This window comes from Bombyx mandarina, chromosome 25 (genome assembly GCF_030267445.1).
Source record: "Bombyx mandarina strain Sakado chromosome 25, ASM3026744v2".
In the NCBI taxonomy this organism is placed as follows: domain Eukaryota; kingdom Metazoa; phylum Arthropoda; class Insecta; order Lepidoptera; family Bombycidae; genus Bombyx; species Bombyx mandarina.
The window spans coordinates 6770295-6788965 of record NC_143231.1 but is presented as its reverse complement, the minus strand read 5'-3'; the positions used below and the strand labels follow the sequence as shown (position 1 = coordinate 6788965).

At 35.0% G+C, this 18671-nt stretch overlaps 2 protein-coding genes across 2 annotated transcripts in view; one reads left to right on the top strand and one right to left on the bottom strand.

Moving 5' to 3' along the window:
* LOC114247839 (RNA helicase aquarius) overlaps positions 1-18671 on the top strand; it is a 75371-nt gene that overhangs the window by 13552 nt on the left and 43148 nt on the right. The window lies entirely within an intron of this gene.
* On the bottom strand, positions 132-17041 carry LOC114247841 (putative G protein-coupled receptor Mth-like 2). The gene is made up of 9 exons (XM_028180903.2): positions 16818-17041; positions 6720-6943; positions 6183-6368; positions 5763-5878; positions 4878-4956; positions 3889-4052; positions 2924-3068; positions 1072-1164; positions 132-900 (listed from the first exon to the last, which is right to left on the bottom strand). Exons 1-9 carry the CDS (start codon positions 16821-16823, stop codon positions 690-692), a joined length of 1224 nt encoding a protein of 407 aa, XP_028036704.2. The 5' UTR covers positions 16824-17041; the 3' UTR covers positions 132-689.

The following is an 18671-nucleotide window of genomic DNA, read 5'->3' as shown; positions in this document are numbered from 1 at the left end:
GTTAATGACTGGTCATAACCAGCTACACCGAAAATAAAAATAACTAACCATATAAAAAAAAAAATTCACCAGAAAGTCTATGCAGTAAAAAGAAAACATGTGGAGTTTTATAAATTGTTAATAAAACTTAATTTTATTATTGTTTATTATTTTAATATTATTAATAACCATACAAAACAGGATATTGTAGGAAAAAATATTATATTATCCAAGTAATTTAACACAATGGCACTATTACGCAAACAAGTCACGTATTTTAAAATTAAGGACACTTTTAAATATCTACATTGCATAATTTAGTAACAAATTATGATTACTAACAAACAAAAATCAAAATTAAACTTGTGTGTATAGTGAATATAAATTTTGTTTTTTGTTTGTTTAGGAGCAGAAGCAAGAAGTTTCCAAAGATAAACAAATTTTAGACTTAAAAATTAAAATCTTATTGAGAATTATTATCATAAAGATATAATAATATGCATAAAATTGCCTATACAATAAAATACATAAAAAATATCCGTGATTAGAGATTACATCCATTAGAGATTACTTTTTATTAACAAAGTATTTATAATCTAAAAAAAAAAAAATATTATTTAAATGAGTTATCGTTTCCATTTTTACAGATCACATATCCTTTTATGTATAGACAATGATTACGAATTTGATTATTATTTGTTTGTAACTAATTAATTTAATCGGACTTCGACGGTTTCATCACCCAATATGTTCTGTTGATCATCGGAATCATCATGTGGGCTAAGTTTATCCGAGAGCCGGCGTGTTATGAAAACACAACAGTTTTCATTCGCTAGATTTTGGATTACTTTCTTTCTCAGCACTACGAGCAATAAGAATATAATAACGCCTTGGAGACAGTTGAAAATATCCATGATTTTCCTGAAAAAAAAGAAAAAAAAACGATAATCGTTAATTATAATAATAATAATTGTATATTGTAGAAGATTTTAAGCTGCCTTGTCGTATTTAGTAGAGTATATAATAGAGATATAAATAAAATCAAAGGAATAGTAAAATTTTCGAAGATTATAATTATTGATTTTTACGAACCAGATAATATGCGACTTTCCGTGAGCGAAACTGGCGATTTCGAATATCCAGGATATCCCCATGACCAAGAAGAGTTTCAGTGATAGCAGAAATCTGAAATTTAAAAATGAAATTATCAACATTCGGTCCATCCAGTTTGTTGCAGCATGGAGTTAAATACAAGTCGCTGTTAATTAGGAGAGACTACCCCACCCCTCCACCCGAGTCCGAACTTGTTTATTGCAAGTCATTTTCTAGGCGTGAAATAGGCGTGTAATAGTAGTAGTAGTAGTAATAGTTTGAGGCTTACTTGACTTTGCCTTCCTAGCAGATACAATACTACACTAAAAAGGTCGATCTTAGGAAAAAGAACATTCTGGAAAGGACTTAAGGTGTATACCGCCAAGGGATACTAGTAATTTTATAATGTACATTATAATTAATGTGTTAATAAATTGGAATGGTAACGAGGTATGAATGAAATATTTACTAATTATTATTTATTATGCTAGCATTAATAAGTCCAATTAATGTTTAAATAATCTGAGTTGTCGCAAATTAATTATTGCCGCGCGCTCGGGAAAAGTACGTGTAAGATATAAATAAATGCATTTAAACATCGACATCAACTCTGGTGTCGAACAGTGATAAGCGATAAGCCCGCCCATTATTGCATGCACGTTAATATTACTAATTAATTTGCAATACATATATTTTCAGTATTTTTAGATAAATAGCACAATAACGTACCTATATTAAACATGTATGCTCTGATTTGTTAGTAATGTATTTTAGTCGTTAGAGAGAGAGAGAGTTAAATGAGACCTAACGAGTCCATCTTAATAGAGGTAAACTTCCAAAAAGCCTCTCTGTCATCTGCCAAGAGTGTGTTTATGAGCTTCTTCGGTCATATCATGCGGTCTCCCAGAGATGAATTACACAAGCTCATATTTTGGGTCGTATAGAAGACAAGCGCGCCGTGTGCAGAACACTAGCCAGATTGTCAGATCTGGTTAAGAAAGCGGTTGGTAGTAGTCTATACCATGCGGTCCATGCCACCCATAACCGAACACTATGGAGGAAAGTCACGTCGCCTTTTCGCATTAAAAGTGTACAATTATCAAAAATATTCGAAATTTAGTTAATATGCGTAAACATTTGGTATCACCAGTATTTTTCTCATGAATACTGTCAAAAGAGCGTACTTTAGTTTTTTTTTATTTTTTATTTCATAGGTAAAAAAAAACTAAACTTTTAACTACTATTAACAAAATTAATACATAATTTTATCTTAATTTAAAAGACAGATAATGTAACTGGCAAAAAATAAAAAATAAAATGTTGCAAATATAATTAATATTAAAAGCATTACATGTTAAACATTTAAAACACTCTCCTGTAAAATTAGTAAGTTCTGAGATTATACAGTTTTAATGCGAGGGAACGATGAAGAAGAGAGTAATAAATCTATGAGAAACCCTTATTTCTTAATCGTTTCTTTCAATACTATTAAATAATGATAATATAAAGTGAATACGAGAAAATTAGGGATATTTTTAGTGTAATCTAGACAAATAATTGGATAATGGTAATTTGAGTTAAACTATATAAAATCGATTTGCCACCAAAACAAGTAAATTAGATTAACGTATAGGTAGTATATTATATATAGTATACATAGCTTTTGATGGATTATTATAACCACTATAATTTAACCATGGGCTCGCCGCAAGGTTATATCGTCTGGGCGAGTTATTGAGTTCCACCCAAAAACTGGTTAGAAAGAGAGAGATAGATTTGTCTATTCCTAACACCCTAAGTATTCAGTCTACCCGTGGTCTATCATGGCGCTGAATTATGAAAAAAAACTTACTTATACTTCAAGTTGTTCAGTTTATTGACTTCGTATTTGATAGTCTGCAGCCACAAATGAACAAATGACAGCAAGAATAGGCCAATATTCAAAGCTATCAAACACGCAATCGGTCCGTAGAAAAAGATCCATGTTTCGGTGCGACCTGAAAAAAAAAACAATTGTCAGTGAAAGAAGCGACGTTAATGTACACTCATCATCAGGTGGGCCATATGCTCGTTTGCCTACAAGGTCAATAAAAAAAAAAAAATCGTGTTTGAGTACAAATCGTGATTACTTCCGTGATTGTTTTGCGGGCTGAAATTAAGGTTGCCACCTTTTTTTTGCAGATAAAGTACATTGGTTATTATAGGTAGGAAAAAAAGTACATAGTATCAAAATAAAGTACAATTTATTTATTATTATTATCTTTAAATGCATTTTTTATTATCATTGAACAAATTAAACGAGACATTATGACAATTCATGACAGTGACTTTGTTGACATTTGAGATTAAGTTGCGGTCAGAAATATTTTTTAAAAAAACGAGTGCTTAGGTGATGTGGCGTTGGCGAGTGGCGACATCGATTGGGCAATCGATGTATTTCGCTTAACGAAACAATAGATATGACTAAACATTTCAAAATCCCAAAGAAACCAAATCATGCCAAATAAAGTATTTTCGTGTATACTTTATTGTTTACATGAAGTATAGAGTACAATTACTTGAAATAACGTACAATACTTAATTATAAAGTACGGGTGGCAACCCTAGCTGAAATGGTCAGAACGGTGTTACCAGATTGTGCGGCCGCTGAATACGCTCCACCGTTAATATTCGATAACATTCTCAAAAAAAAAATGACATTTGCAGATACCATAGATATAATAACGTATAGAATTACAAATTATCTATAAATAAGTGACTGGTTTATATAAATTTTCTTAATAAATAATTAAGTATACAAAAGTATCCCGTACTGACCGTTGAACCAACAACTCGATTCACCAAAACCTGGTTTCCAGTGGTCTCCGTCGACGAAGGTCGTAATGATGGCCACAAAGAGTAGTGCTAAAGTACCGCCCCACGCGTAACAACTGTACCACAGAAATTGCTTTCTATCCGATTTTGCCAAGCGAGAAGCGTTGCTAAAATGTAGACAAGAATAATTATTAACATCTGCACGTGGGAGCCCCACGCGTATAATATTCGTGAATACGAACCTTAAAGTAGATCTCTAATTGATTTGTAGCGCGAACCCCAGTTTTTTTTTATTGCATATGAGATATGAGTTCTAAGGACTGAGTATAATTACAACGGGTGCTTCGCCCTTCAAACCGAAAGGCACTATTGCTTAACGGCAAAAATAGGCAGAGTGGTGGTACCTACCCGTGCGGACTCACAACAGGTCCTACCACCTGTAATTACGCAATTTTAATTTTGCGGGTTTGATTTTTATTATACGATGTTATTCCTTCATCGTGCAAGTCAATCGAGAGCATCTGCCGAGTAGGTACGTATTATATTAGAAAAATTTGTACCCATCTGCGGGATTCGAACACCGTTTAACAGACTTTTAATTATTTAAAAAAAGTTGTGTCGATACGGAAAATATATACCAAAGAAGTAATGTCCATAAAATATTACCCAAAAATACATCTCTTGTTCAAATGCTAATATTGATTCAGTTTCTATGACAAATTGACCCACCCGTATAGTAAACATACCCACTTCATTTGTACATGATCCTAAAACTGGAGTGCCCATAATTGACACAGGATAAATATAAATCATAACTAACCCATTCGGAATATTTTAAATACCTCAATTATTATGTTATTTAATGTATTTTTTGTAATTGTAATGGTGTGTTATATATCGATGCGAAATTTTATGGTTCAAACGTCATGATTATATGAGCCACAATATTCCTCAAAGTTTGTTATAAACATAAAATTTCGTTTTATACTCACAGCACTGAACGACATACGTTTATACAAATCACGTTCATCCAAAAGAATGTTGCTATCATCCAAGTGTACACGACGAATCCTAAAACATTTTAACGTATTAAATGCACAATTAAAGAAATATTAATGTGATATTAATGAAATATTAAGAGAAATATAAATAATTAATAGGGAGCGCATTGCATAAAATCGTCTGTTATTTTAATTAAAAAAATATCTAACACCTTTTTTACGTTTTAACCCTCTTCGCCAACTTCCTTTTCTTTTCTGTCATTCTCTTTTCTTTTTCTTACTGTTTTCTCTCATTCACATCCTAACGTTCCGTTTCACACTCTTTTCATACGTTCCATTCTTACTACATTAAAATATGTACACATGTATGTTTAAGCAGGAATAAGCTTTAAAGTTTTCAGTAGTTATGGATAATCGGGTTAATATTGATATTTATTTTAATATCGTAAAAGTCATTAAAATTGAACTAAATTCAATTTAGAGACCTGCTCAGGATTTCTCTTTAAAAATCGCAAACCAAATATAAGAATTATAATATTCGTTTCCATGGTGTCAGATGTAGCTAATCTTTGTGTAAAAGTCTATGAACAGTAGTTAACCCATCGTATATTTAGGCTCCATACCCATTCAGTCGAATTTTGCAAAGTTTGCGCGCCAATATTGGATATGATCAAAAACTTAAATATAGTTTAAAAAAAAGTTTTTAGTTACAAGTTGAACTAATAATGAAAATAATCCTTTTTTATCTTGATAATCCGGGTCAGGATATTAAGCCAAATAATAAAATTATGGTATTGTCAGCGATCATCTAATTTTCAAGTTAATCAGACGTGTTAAATATATGTAGGTCAAGCTAATAAAAACTTTTAATTATACCTGTCAATGTACATAAATCTTGACGAAACCCTGTATTCAGTTGCAGTACTCCTAATGACAAGAATCCAAGCGCCATACTTATGCTCATAGACATGTAACATAAGCCTTGGAGGTCTCTGAAAATAATTTTTTGATCAATCTACTTACTTAATACATTGCAGTTATAAACGTTATGTATACAACTCTGACAAACCATAATTCGCACATAATGGTACAAAGATGTGAAAGGATATTAAAGTCATTTACTTTGTGAGGTCTACGGAGTCCGACTAAACACGATGCCTACGGCATATGTTAATAATAATGTATGAGCACATATAGCAGATATATATAAGGTATTCCAAAAGGAGGTTTCCTAATTTCATATTGGAAGAATACAAGTTATGTAGTTATTGTACAAATAATAGGATAAATACTAACCTTAAATTTGGAAAATATGTGTACACAGCGAAAGTCGCTAATAAAAACACTACAGATATTAACGTTAGTATTCCGCTTGTCTCAATGTCGTTGGCCTTAAGCGATGGTTCGAAGCATACAAGCGCAATGGAGATAATTCCCGAACTATAGTCTGTACCGTTTTTGTACATCGCACCGAGACAATACCTAAAAGAACAACAAGCAAAAGACGTAAAAGAAAAATACAAGATTTCAAAGCTTTTATGGAGGCCGCTTACTATGGTATATGAAAGATAATATGAAAGCGTTCTCTTAACGATTGAATGTTTTCTAGTTGTGCATTGACAATAAAAATTGTTTTTATTGTTTTAAAAACAGATAGCTTCCATAAAATGGGACATTAGAATTTTGGTTGTAGATTATTCTTCTTATATAGCACAACGCTAATTCTTATAGACATGACATCCAAGTCTGTATTCGGACGAACGGATCCTACCTTTCGAACCATGAGGGGCGTTCAAATATTATTGTTTACAAATAATAATAAAAAAGGCTTACTCATCAGGATCTTCGGCGAAAACAAAATCTGGAGTGTCCTGAGTAGACACCTTATTTCCATTCAAGATTATATCTTTCAATAGCAATCTTCCATTGCTGCAGTTCATGCTGACCATTGGCTCTGTGCCGCATTTACCCCGTGGTGAAATTATTACGCCATCGGGACAGCATTGCTTCCCGAATACAACGATTCCACAACACAATAACACGAATAAAGTAATTTCCTGAAACAACAGAAAATATAAATAAATTTGAAAAAAGTATTCTCTTTAACTCTGAAGTTCAATTTAGGATAAAACCATTTGATGGGCCCATGAAACCTTGTTTTTTATTCTTCGCTGGTAGCCTAAGAGGCTATTCCAGCTACGCCCGGAGGGGAGCTACGCCCAGACGCAAACTATGCCCATACGGGAAAACCTATAGATCGTTAGGAAATTGCTATAGATCGTTAGAAAATTCCCGATCAACACATTACTAGTATTTATAATGGTTAACACGTATTTACGAATGATTGCCATCACGAAAGAAGAGCAACGTGTATTAAAAAAATGCATATCAAGGGGTGAAAGACTATTTATTTGGCTTAAGCGACATTTTTGCAATTTTCCAGGAAAGCCATTTACAGTTTAATACATATTTGGAAAAATAATAATAACAAAAAAACTTCTTCAGCTATTTGAATTTAGTACACTTAATTGAAGTTCTATTAAAAACATCGAATTGTTAATTATAATACCAAATAAAGCGGAGCTTTAATTTCAAAGATAAATGTCGCGTATTAAGCGAAATGTCGCTTAAACCAAATAGTCTTTCACCCCTATTATATAGCTATTATATAGATTCCGTGTTCAAGTCAACAAACAGTTGATTCTGTGTGAAATGAAACGTAAAAGAATATTTTTTATGGAGAAATTACGGTAGTTAGTACAATATGCGAATATCTATGAAAACCTAATTCGTTCGTGCCCACGAAAACTGTAAAGTATTAGAAAGATCGGAATATAATGTAATGAGGATAAAATACGTAAGATTATTTTTTGTATTTGATTGGTAAAACATCCTAGAAACAATACCATTGAGATTTCAATCTCATACCTCCAGATGGCTGGACGTATTCGCGTTAAGATCTCCATACCGCTTCGATAATCACCTTACTTCTTAATACCTGGTTTGTGGTTCGTAGCATTTACCCATCCAGTGTGCTTAGTACGAGTCTTTTAACGTTTTCGATAGCGTAAAAGTTAACTCAATTTTGTATGCAGTTGGAACAGCGCCCCTAGCGGTAAACGTAGGCAAACGTTCCAATTCCATACTAATTTTAGTTAACTTTTACGCTATCGAGAACGTTAAAAAACTCGCACTAAGTATACAGATAAAGATTTCTTATGCAAAATGTCAAGGTTTCGTGTCATCTAGATTGAATGATATTAATGTGATCGAAGATGTAGGCCAATCGTCAATCAACGATCACTAATGTTATGCAAGGAGGGTAATTTGATTAAACATTTGCAACGTAGGTCAGTCTGGTATCACACTTCATAAACAAGAATTAATGCTCCGCGGTATCTGTAACGTACATAAATGGGTTGTTGTTTGTTTGATACCTAATTACGCAAATCAGGACGTGCTAATCTTTTCAATATAAAACTATGCTTTTATATGGACGTCATAGTGATCTTTCTGGTTTTCCGATTTCTCGAACTATTGTTGTTGATACTTCCAAGCAGCAGCGGTAAACTCTTCTCAAATTTATTAGGTAACTAGCAGTTACTCGCGGCTTCGCCCGTGTGGCCAAGGAAAAGTCAGTAGTTTTCAGTAGGAATGAGATGTTCTCGGGATAAAATGTAGCCGACATCATTCTCCAGAATTATCGCTTCAAAAAATTCATGTCGAAATGCTGCTTCGTTTCGAGGACAAACAAATAGACAAACTTTCAGTTTTAATACAATTAAGACTTTTATATGAGCTACTTATTCACTCGACTTACACATAAATGTATATATAACTTTCGCTTCTACCTAAGCCTAAGTCTAAGTAAGCCTAAGGAATACCTACTGAAAAATCGTGTATTATATAACTGGTTGAGGTTCCTGTGATTAGAGACTAGGTAATGCCCTTCAGTTCTAGGGATATGGCAATCGAGTACTAAATCAATTGACTGAACATCTCATAAAGTGTACATTCCGGTGGTGGTGTCTGACTATTTATTGGCTTCCGGAAACGCGTAATAATAACATGTGCGTTATCTACTCGGTTAATTTAATTATTATAATTATAATCGGCAACTTCCGGCTTAATTTTTTAAAACGCAGAAGATAAAGAATACTAAAAAAATAAAGCGTGTAATAATAATATGAATCCAGTAGAATTTCGATGTAATCTATTTAAAAAATAATAATGTAGAAATTACACACACACATGCAGATCTTGAGCGTCACAATATTTTTCATTACGTACTTTAAAAATGGATGTTAGTATGGTCGATAACCTACGACACGATCTGTCCGATTGAGTTGTGCAGTGGTCATTCACATTACAGAAAAAGTTTGTCATACTGTGAACTTACGACGATAGCAAGCGAGTTGTTTCAACATCTCTTTTGGGCATCTGCCTTTGTGGGCAGGCGAGGGCACGGGCCACCTGATGATGAGTGCTTATTGTAGCCGACAGACGTCAGCAATGCCAGGGGCAGAGCTAAGCCGCTGTCTACCGTTAATTTATAAACTGGCCTTTTGAAATGTATTTATTTATAGACCTTCTTCTTGTCCTTATACTAAATTATGTGGAGATTTTTATTTATTTATTGCTTAGATGGGTGAACGAGCTCACAGCCCACCTGGTATTAACTGGTTACTGGAGCTCATAGACATCTACAACGTAAATGCGCCACCCATCTTGAGATATAAGTTCTAAGGTATCAGTATAGTTACAACAGCTACCCCACCCTTCAAACCGAAACGCATTACTGCTTCACGGCAGAAATAGGCGGGGCGGTGGTACCTACCCGTGCGGACTCACCAGAGGTCCTACCACCAGTAATGTGTGATGGCGCATTATGTCCTCTTATCATGGTACCTAGGAGCTTGGCATGAGTTGTACTACCGGCCACCGGCCTAACATCAACCCTCCTTGGGTATCCCGCTATCTCCAGTAGTATATTCGTTGTAACGTGCTATAATCCTATAGTATATGTAAAATCCCATTCGGTTTAGCCGTTTTTTATTTTGGTATATTTTATTTCATCCATTTTTTGTTCTATGATTTGCAGTTTATTATTATATAAACTCTATACCAAAATTTAGATTTACAAATTACGATGAAAATATAACGTTTTTTTTTTCATATTTCATTTATAGATATTTGGCGTAAAAATCTCGAAGATTAGTAAATGCCTACTTAAAAACCCTATGCGAAGTCTAATAGCCACATTATGTCGGGTGACCGAGTGCAAGTTATTCCAGATTACGATTACGCAGCCCTTTGTGCTTAGTGCTAGTTTTTTAACGTTCTCGATAGCGTAAAAGTTAGCTCATGTTTGTATGGAATGGGATCGTCATACGTTTGCCGCTAGGGGCGCTGTTTCAACTGCATACAAAGTTGAGTTAACTTTTACGCTATCGAGAACGTTAAAAAACTCGCAGTAAGCACACTTGCATGAGACGAACCCTAAACCGAAAACTTTAATTTATTTACGAGAAAGGAAGACCGGCACTCGTTGGGTCAACAATAAAGGTTATCAATTACACGTTGAACGTTCGTTAATATCTCTTATTTGTGTTTGTTTATTCATCGGCCGAGACGATTCTGTGAATTCTCAAACAAACCGATGTATTTGAAAAATATCCGAAACCTATATGTGTGATGTGTATTGTTATATTTTTAAACGGTGTAGGAAGACCGTTATCGAAGCGGAAACGACATTAAACTACCCTAATGATTATCAATATATAGTATGTGTTTTTTTCTATGGTCTTCTGATTGATTTTGTTTTTATGTTTTTTAATAAAAATTGACGAGTTGAAATGCATTAAAAAATATTTGTAAGCAAATACAGCTACAAAAATATTCAATACGAAACAAAAGAGAGCTTGTCTGAGCTTTCAGTTATGGTCGAGCTTAAACTAATAAATAATAAGCATAGCTATGTTTTGGTAATAGGGAGAGCAGGTGCAAACTAACTAAAACTAACACTAAGTCGTCGTGGCCTAAAGGATAAGACGTCCGGTGCATTCGTATCGAGCGATGCACTGGTGTTCGAATCTCGCTGGCGGGTACCAATTTTTCTAATGAAATACGTACTCAACAAATGTTCACGATTGACTTCCACGGTGAAGGAATACCATCGTGCAATAAAAATCAAACCCGCAAAATTATAATTTGCGTAATTACTGGTGGTAGGACCTCTTGTGAGTCCGCACGGGTAGGTACCACCGCCCCGCCTATTTCTGCCGTGAAGCAGTAATGCGTTTCGGTTTGAAGGGTGGGGCAGCCGTTGTGACTATACTGAGACCTTAGAACTATATCTCAAGGTGTGTGGCGCATTTACGTTGTAGATGTCTATGGGCTCCAGTAACCACTTAACACCAGGTGGGCTGTGAGCTCGTCCACACATCTAAGCAATAAAAAAAAAGACATTTTGAAATAAATAAACTATAACAATAAAAATGCCGGTGGAGTGTCGTAATATATAAAATTTTAGAGATTTCTAATATTTTTAACAGATATACCTGATACAGATGTTGAAATAAGAACATAATATACTTTATTTTACAGCACTAGATGGATAACTGAGCTCAGAGCACACCTTGCTTTCAAATGATTGCCAGGGTCCAAAGACAACCTAACGTCAATACCATGAACTTGAGTCGTGAGATCTAAGTGTGAATGGTTTAAGGACCGATTGTTTCGCAATAGAAATAGGCAGACTAGTATCTTAAAATGCGTCCTGCTACCGATCAAATTTTACCGTGTGCAATTACTCAGATCTAATCAATAGACAAACGAGGTGTCTGTTTCCTCTGTTAATGATATTCGATATAATGAACTCGTTACTAAAGAGGCATTTTAATGTTTCAACGAATGATTTTTGAGTGAAACCTTTTTTCAATTGGTACCTATGAGGTTCTTCTTTTAAAAAAAGTGCAACAATCGATTATAGACTTTCAGTTTTTTTTATTTTTCATTTAGCTTAAACAAGAAAGATGGATACTTCGAAAATTCGAGTGATTTTTGAATACGAGTTCCGGAGTGTTGCTAACACTGACCCTAGCAAGAGAAGTGCTTCGTAGAATCTACCACCGGATCGGAAACGCGACCCAGTGAGAAGATCCGGCGAGTAACTCAGGACGCGGCACTAACGCTGCAGAAACAGCTCGCGATATCAATGTTGCGGTTGGAGAGGGGACTGCTAATGAACGCACCGTGCGATTTTGGTTTGTTGAAACGCTTTTGTGATGGAAATTTTGATTTTCGTAGATCATCATAACACTCGATGAGACGCGTCCGAAAAACGCGAAGAGTATAATAATCTAGTATTTTCTTTTTTCGCGTTCAGTTTTCGCGAGTCGGACAATTAATACAATTAAGTCGGTAATTAAATATTCTCAACGTTCACAGCTAGCAACTGTTATTGTTATAATATAACAATAAAAAAAACGCGATAAGCTTTAAAATATTTCGAAATAGGTACCTACATCATAGAAGCTTTTTTTATTATTTCATACAAAGAATATATATTTATTTGGGGTTTCCTAACCGAAAATCGCTAAAGGTATCCTAATAACTTATACCACGCTCAGGAATCGATAGCTATAATATTTCCACTGGAATCTGCGCACCTGATTGTTGAAATTTAGAAGTAGTGCCATTTAATAAAATTCGAAATAAGATGATGGCAATTCCTACATGTAATCAATAAATGAAAATAATCATAAAGACTTAACTTTAACAGACTTCACAGAAAAAGAAGGATGAGTTCTTAAATTGGTACGATTTTTTTAACATTTAGCCTTGATACTTTAGGAATTTTCAAATTTTTAAATCCTTTGAGAGGAAATTAAGCGGCCAGTGAATAAAATATTAATAGCTTTATAGAACAAAAGTCCACCGGAAGAGAGATGCGATAAATAATTTATCAATGGAATGTGTTTTACAAATGAATAATATATTATAATATTTTGATATATTTAGGGGCATCCTCTTCTTGTCTAATAGTTATTATCGTCAACAAAATAGAAAAAATATTTAATTATTAACTAATTAAACTGCTATTAAATTAGATAAACAGATCGTGGCGTCTACATGTAAAACGATAATGATAATGATAACAATGTAATTAGTATTTAGCGTAGTTAAACTGTAAACAGCAGATAAGTCGAGAGCATCGGTCGTATTATAAAGAAAAAGTAGTTGTTTACAATTAGAATTTAAATTGAATCGTGATTCGTTTTTTATGGAGCTAAGTGTAATAAACAAACTTGATGTGTGTTACATTTACTGTAGTCCTAAGACGTGCGACAGACCTAAGAGTAATTTTGGCCGGTAGGTAGGTATTTTAGTCTGCACCATAGCACGGCTCTTATTATAATAGGGGTTAAAGTATGAAATTACCGTTTTATTGTAGTAGGTACTTCGAATTGCGTTTTGTTATATTTATGTATAGTGAGAAAACAATATTTAAAGCCCTTAATCTAATAAAATTTATATTTTTAAACAAACTGAACTTTCTTTTTACTGAATGTTAAACTTCACTGAATGACATATGAGAAAAATCCTTTTTAGAAAGCTAAAGAGTTTTAGACTATGAAGGTTTTTCTTTACATACCTATAGATAATAATAGGGATTAAAGTATGAAATTGCCGTTTTATTGTAATAGGTACTTCGAATTGACATAGAAACTTTATGGTTTGAGATTTTTGAGGGAAACTTTTTTCAATTGGTACCTATGAGGTTCTTCTTTGAAAAAACGTGCAACATTCGATTATCGACTTTTAGTTGTTTTTTTTAATCAGCTTAAACAAGAAAGATGGGTACTTCGAAAATTTGAGTGATTTTTGAATACTAGTTGCTACGCGGAACAAACGCTGCAGAAACAGCTTGTAATATCAATGTTGCGTTTGGAGAAGGGAGTGAGCCCTCCTGGCTGAGCCTTTGCTCGCCCACCTGTCCTGGTGAAACTGGAAAGGCCTCCGGGCCACCAGTAATCCTTCAATCATAAAAAAAAAAAAGGGAGTGAGGGGACTGCTAATGAACGCACCGTGCGATTTTGGTTTAAATGCTTTCGTGATGGAAAGTTTGATTTGAAGAACGAACCACGTTGAAGACCGCCCACACATGTGAATAATGTGGACGCCGATCCGAGCCAAACCACCCAAGAATTAGCAGCATGGTTTAACGTTACCTTACCAACAATATTGACGCATTTGCGTAAAATCAATAAAATAAAAAAATATGAAAAATGGGTGCCTCATGATTTGACTGATCTGCAGAAAGAAACGAGTGTTGAAACTTGTGTTGCCTTATTGAATCGATACAGAAATGAAGGAATATTGGATCGAATTGTGACATGTGATGAAAAGTGGGTTCTTTACGATAACTGTAAGCGAAAAATAAGCGGCTTGGCTCTGCCCCTGACATTACTGACGTCCATGAGCGACGGTGACCACTTACCATCAGGTGGGTCGTATGCTCGTCTGCCTACAAAGGCAATAAAAGATTTTAGGTCAAACGCCGCAACAGCAAAGCTTACCAATAAAAAGGTAATGGTAACTATTTGGTGGTCTCAGCGTGGTGTTATTCACTATAGCTTTCTCCGAACTGGTTAAGCAATAAAGGCAGATGTCTACTGTGCCGAACTCCGAACAATGATAGCAAAACTTGCAGTGAAACAGCCCCGACTCATGAATCGATCTTTACCGTTGTTGCTCCATGATAACGCGAGACCTCATACAGCCCGAAAAACCATTTTCCCAACGGACTGCCATTTTTTCGTGATTTGGACAATTTTCTACGTGATAAAAAGTTTTCTTCCCCGGAGGGCAGTACAAAATGCTTTCACACAGCTTGTATAGAATCTAGATCACTAGATTTCTATAGCAAAGACATAAATGATCTTCATATTAGATGCATGGCAGCAATTTATAGATAATAAAATGGTAGATATTTTGATTAAATAAATATGTTAAATATTAAAAAAAAACAATTTCAACTTTTTAGACGATATGTCGTCAATTTCATACTTTAACCCCTAATAAAATATTTTAGACAGCGGCTTGACTAATCACCACCGACGATCACCGCTCACCACCAAGACGTATGCCTATCTACCTACAATAGCAATTAATAATTTCATAAAAGACATCATGTATGAAGGTGGACGTCCAACGTTATCTGTGTGCTTAACGCGAGTTTTTTAATGTTTTCGATAATATAAAAGTTGCCTTAAATTTGTATGTAGTTGGAACAGCGCCCCTAGAGGCAAACGTAGGCAAACGTGAAGTCGTCGTGGCCTAAAGGATAAGACGTCCGGTGCATTCGTATCGAGCGATGCAACGGTGTTCGAACCCCGCAGGCGGGTACTAATTTTTCTAATGAAATACGTACTTAACAAGTGTTCACGATTGACTTCCACGGTGAAGGAATAACATCGTGTAAGAAAAATCAAACCCGCAAAATTATAATTTTCGTAATTACTAGTGGTAGGACCTCTTGTGAGTCCGCACGCGTAGGTACCACCACCAAGCCTATTTCTGCCGTGAAGCAGTAATGCGTTTCGGTTTGAAGGGTGGGGTAGCCGTTTTAACTATACTGAGGTCTAAAAACGTATGTCTCAAGGTGGGTGGCGCATTTACGTCGTAGATGTCTATGGGCTCCAGTAACTACTTAACACCAGGTGGGCTGTGAGCTCGTCTACTCATCTAGACAAAAAAAAACGTTCCAACTCCATACAAATTTGACTTAACTTTTACGCTATCGAGAATGTTAAAAAACTCACATTAAGCACACTGATGTAACCGAGCAACAAAATATTAATATGCCGCCGAAACATGCCGAAAATACGTCACGATCCTCTTTTGATAATAAGTGGTGTTTCAATTGTATTGAATAATGGCTATTCCGCACTTCCAACCGAAATGCAAAATGCACTTAGCCGCAGAAAGAGATACGATGGTGGCACTTCTTTTTCCCTCCCTATTCGCTGGTATCCTAAGAGGCTATTTCAGCCACGCCCGGACGGGTAGGTGAGCTCACGGGCTCAACCTGAGAGAATTTGCTAACACTAGCCGTAGCAAGAGCCGTGCTTCGCAGAATCTACCACCGGGTCGGAATCGCGACCCACTGAGAAGATCCGGCGAGAAACTCAGTGGTCTGTGTCTATGGATTAGTTCGCTCGTCGAACCCTTTCTCGATGAGTTCGATAAGGAATGGCGGTACCTATCCATGCATGCGCATAATGCACCCACTACCAGTAGTTATATTTAAAAAAAAAACTGAATGGTGAGAAAGATATGTAAGATACGTAATTACTAAACAATTGAGGCATAGACCTCAAGTCTCAAAGTGGCTGCCGGTATTCACGTTGTAATGACTACGGGCTGCGGTATAACCATTTAGCATCAAGCGGGTCGTGAGCACGTTCACTCGCCTATGCAATAAAAAAATAATAAAAAGTAATGAAGTTGTCATTCTTTGACATCAAAAAAGTAAGAAACCCTCATTCGATATTGTGCCTAATTCAATTTTATGATCATAATAATGTATTTTAAATATTTTCTCAACCTATAGAAATGTTTGCTTCATATAAAAAGGATACGAAACAACAATAAATTTCATTAATATTAAATTTACCCACAAATAAAAAGTAAAAAAATAAGGATTGTAAATCATATTTTAATGAACTACTAAAACCAAGTTTATTTTACAGTAGCTTTATTATAAACGTAGCGATTGTTTTAAAGTATCGTTAATTTTCTCAACAGCTCTGACTTAACCATAGAAAAACAGTGATATCTACCTTCCCCCGTAATTTTTATTGTATATCTTTGTTTAAATGGTACACAAATAAAAGAAATTTTGAACATAAGCTTAAAAGAACATACCTTCATGTTTTTGTTTGAATGCGAGCGATAATCAAAGTCGGGCGATATGCTGCAACATGCACTTGGTTGAGTTCAACAGAACAATACGACTATGAGCTTATGACTTGAACGAGCGTGTCGGAGTGAGTGTCTTTAACTATCTACCGAGTATTGCTGGTATTGCCGACGACACTGTAGTAATAATTGTCATCGATACGAGATACAGTAATATCGAATCGATTTTCGTTCGATCGGGTCGCGAGTTGCATGCGCGTTGACGAATATAGGTACTCATCGTTTTGAACAAAACAAATGATCGAGTCACTATTAAAACTTAAGTTTTTATGCCGATTCGCAGAACAATAGGTATGGTAGTTTTGTTTTAGTGGGTAAATGTTACTTGCCTTTCGCATCACGAATTGTGTGTGTCACCAGAACAAATAATACTAGTAATCATCAAGAAGTGAAAAACAGTTTTTGGAGTTCCCTTTTTGTAGTTTGATTTCCAAAAAATAAGTACACCTAAATTTTGTAAGCGGCTCCCGCGAACCGTCAACATTTAAGTATTATAGCAAGTATTTTCTCATGATTATTGTAGGAGATTGTATTGAAGGAGTACTTTATTTATTTATTGCTTAGATGGGTCGACGAACTCACAGCCTACCTGGTGTTAAGTGGTTAGTGGAGCCCAAAGACATCTACTACGTAAATGAGCCACCCACCCTAAAAGTTTTAAGGTCTCAGTATAGTTTCAACGGCTGCCCCACCCTTCATACTCAAACCGAAACGCATTACTGCATCACGGCAGAAGTATGCAGGGTGGTGGTACCTACCCGTACGGACTCACAAGAGGTCCTACCACCAGTAATTAGGCAAATTATAATTTTGTGGGTTTGATTTTTATTACACGAAGTTATTTTTGCACCGTGGAAGTCAATAGTAAACATTTGCTAAGTACATATTTAATTAGAAAAATTAGTACCCGCCTGCAGGATTCGAACACCGGTGCATCGCTCAACATGAATGCACCGGACATCTTATCCTTTAGGCCACCATGACTTAGACTAGACTATAAGCCCACTCGAATGACTCCTGCTACCATATACTGTGACGCAGTTATGCGTTCCCGTTTAGATGATTAGGGGCTCCGGTAATCGCTTTAAGTCAGGTTAGCCATAAACTCTTGTCACCAATATGCAAAAATATATATAAAAATAATAATATAACGATGACATGTAGGTGCATCAAATTTGTACTAAGAATTCCAAGGAAAAAAGCAGTATTATTATTGCTATTACACTTGGATTATTGTGAATTTTGATATTGAAACAAAAGAAAACCGTTTATTATATTGTTTGAAATTAAACGCTACACAAAGTCGAAATTTAGAGCACTTTCATATTTAATAGACTTTTATAGCCGCAATTTCATTTGAACTCAAAATACTTTATTACTGCTGTAGTGCCCACTGTAACATTACATGGATAATCGATAAAATCGAACACGATTAATACAAAAAACGAGGAAAATCGATTAATTATATTTGACAACACTAACATTTTACCGTTGCCTTATCATCCCTAAGTGCTCGTCATTCCTATTGACCGATGCAGCAAAATTTTCGAACGAAAATTAATTATTGGTCTCTTCATAAATTACCTTTTTTTTTGTGAGAATAACAAACAATATCGGACGAATGGATTTCCTCCAAGCTGCACATAATGGAACACTTATAATTTATTTATGTATGTGTGCTGTTTTACTCATGCAGGTGTAATTCGGAAGTTTTGTTTACTGAGCTGAATGAGTTGTCTCTTTGTTGAATAGTTATCGAAGTCCATTAGCAAAACTAACATACTGTATTGTGAGTTTATT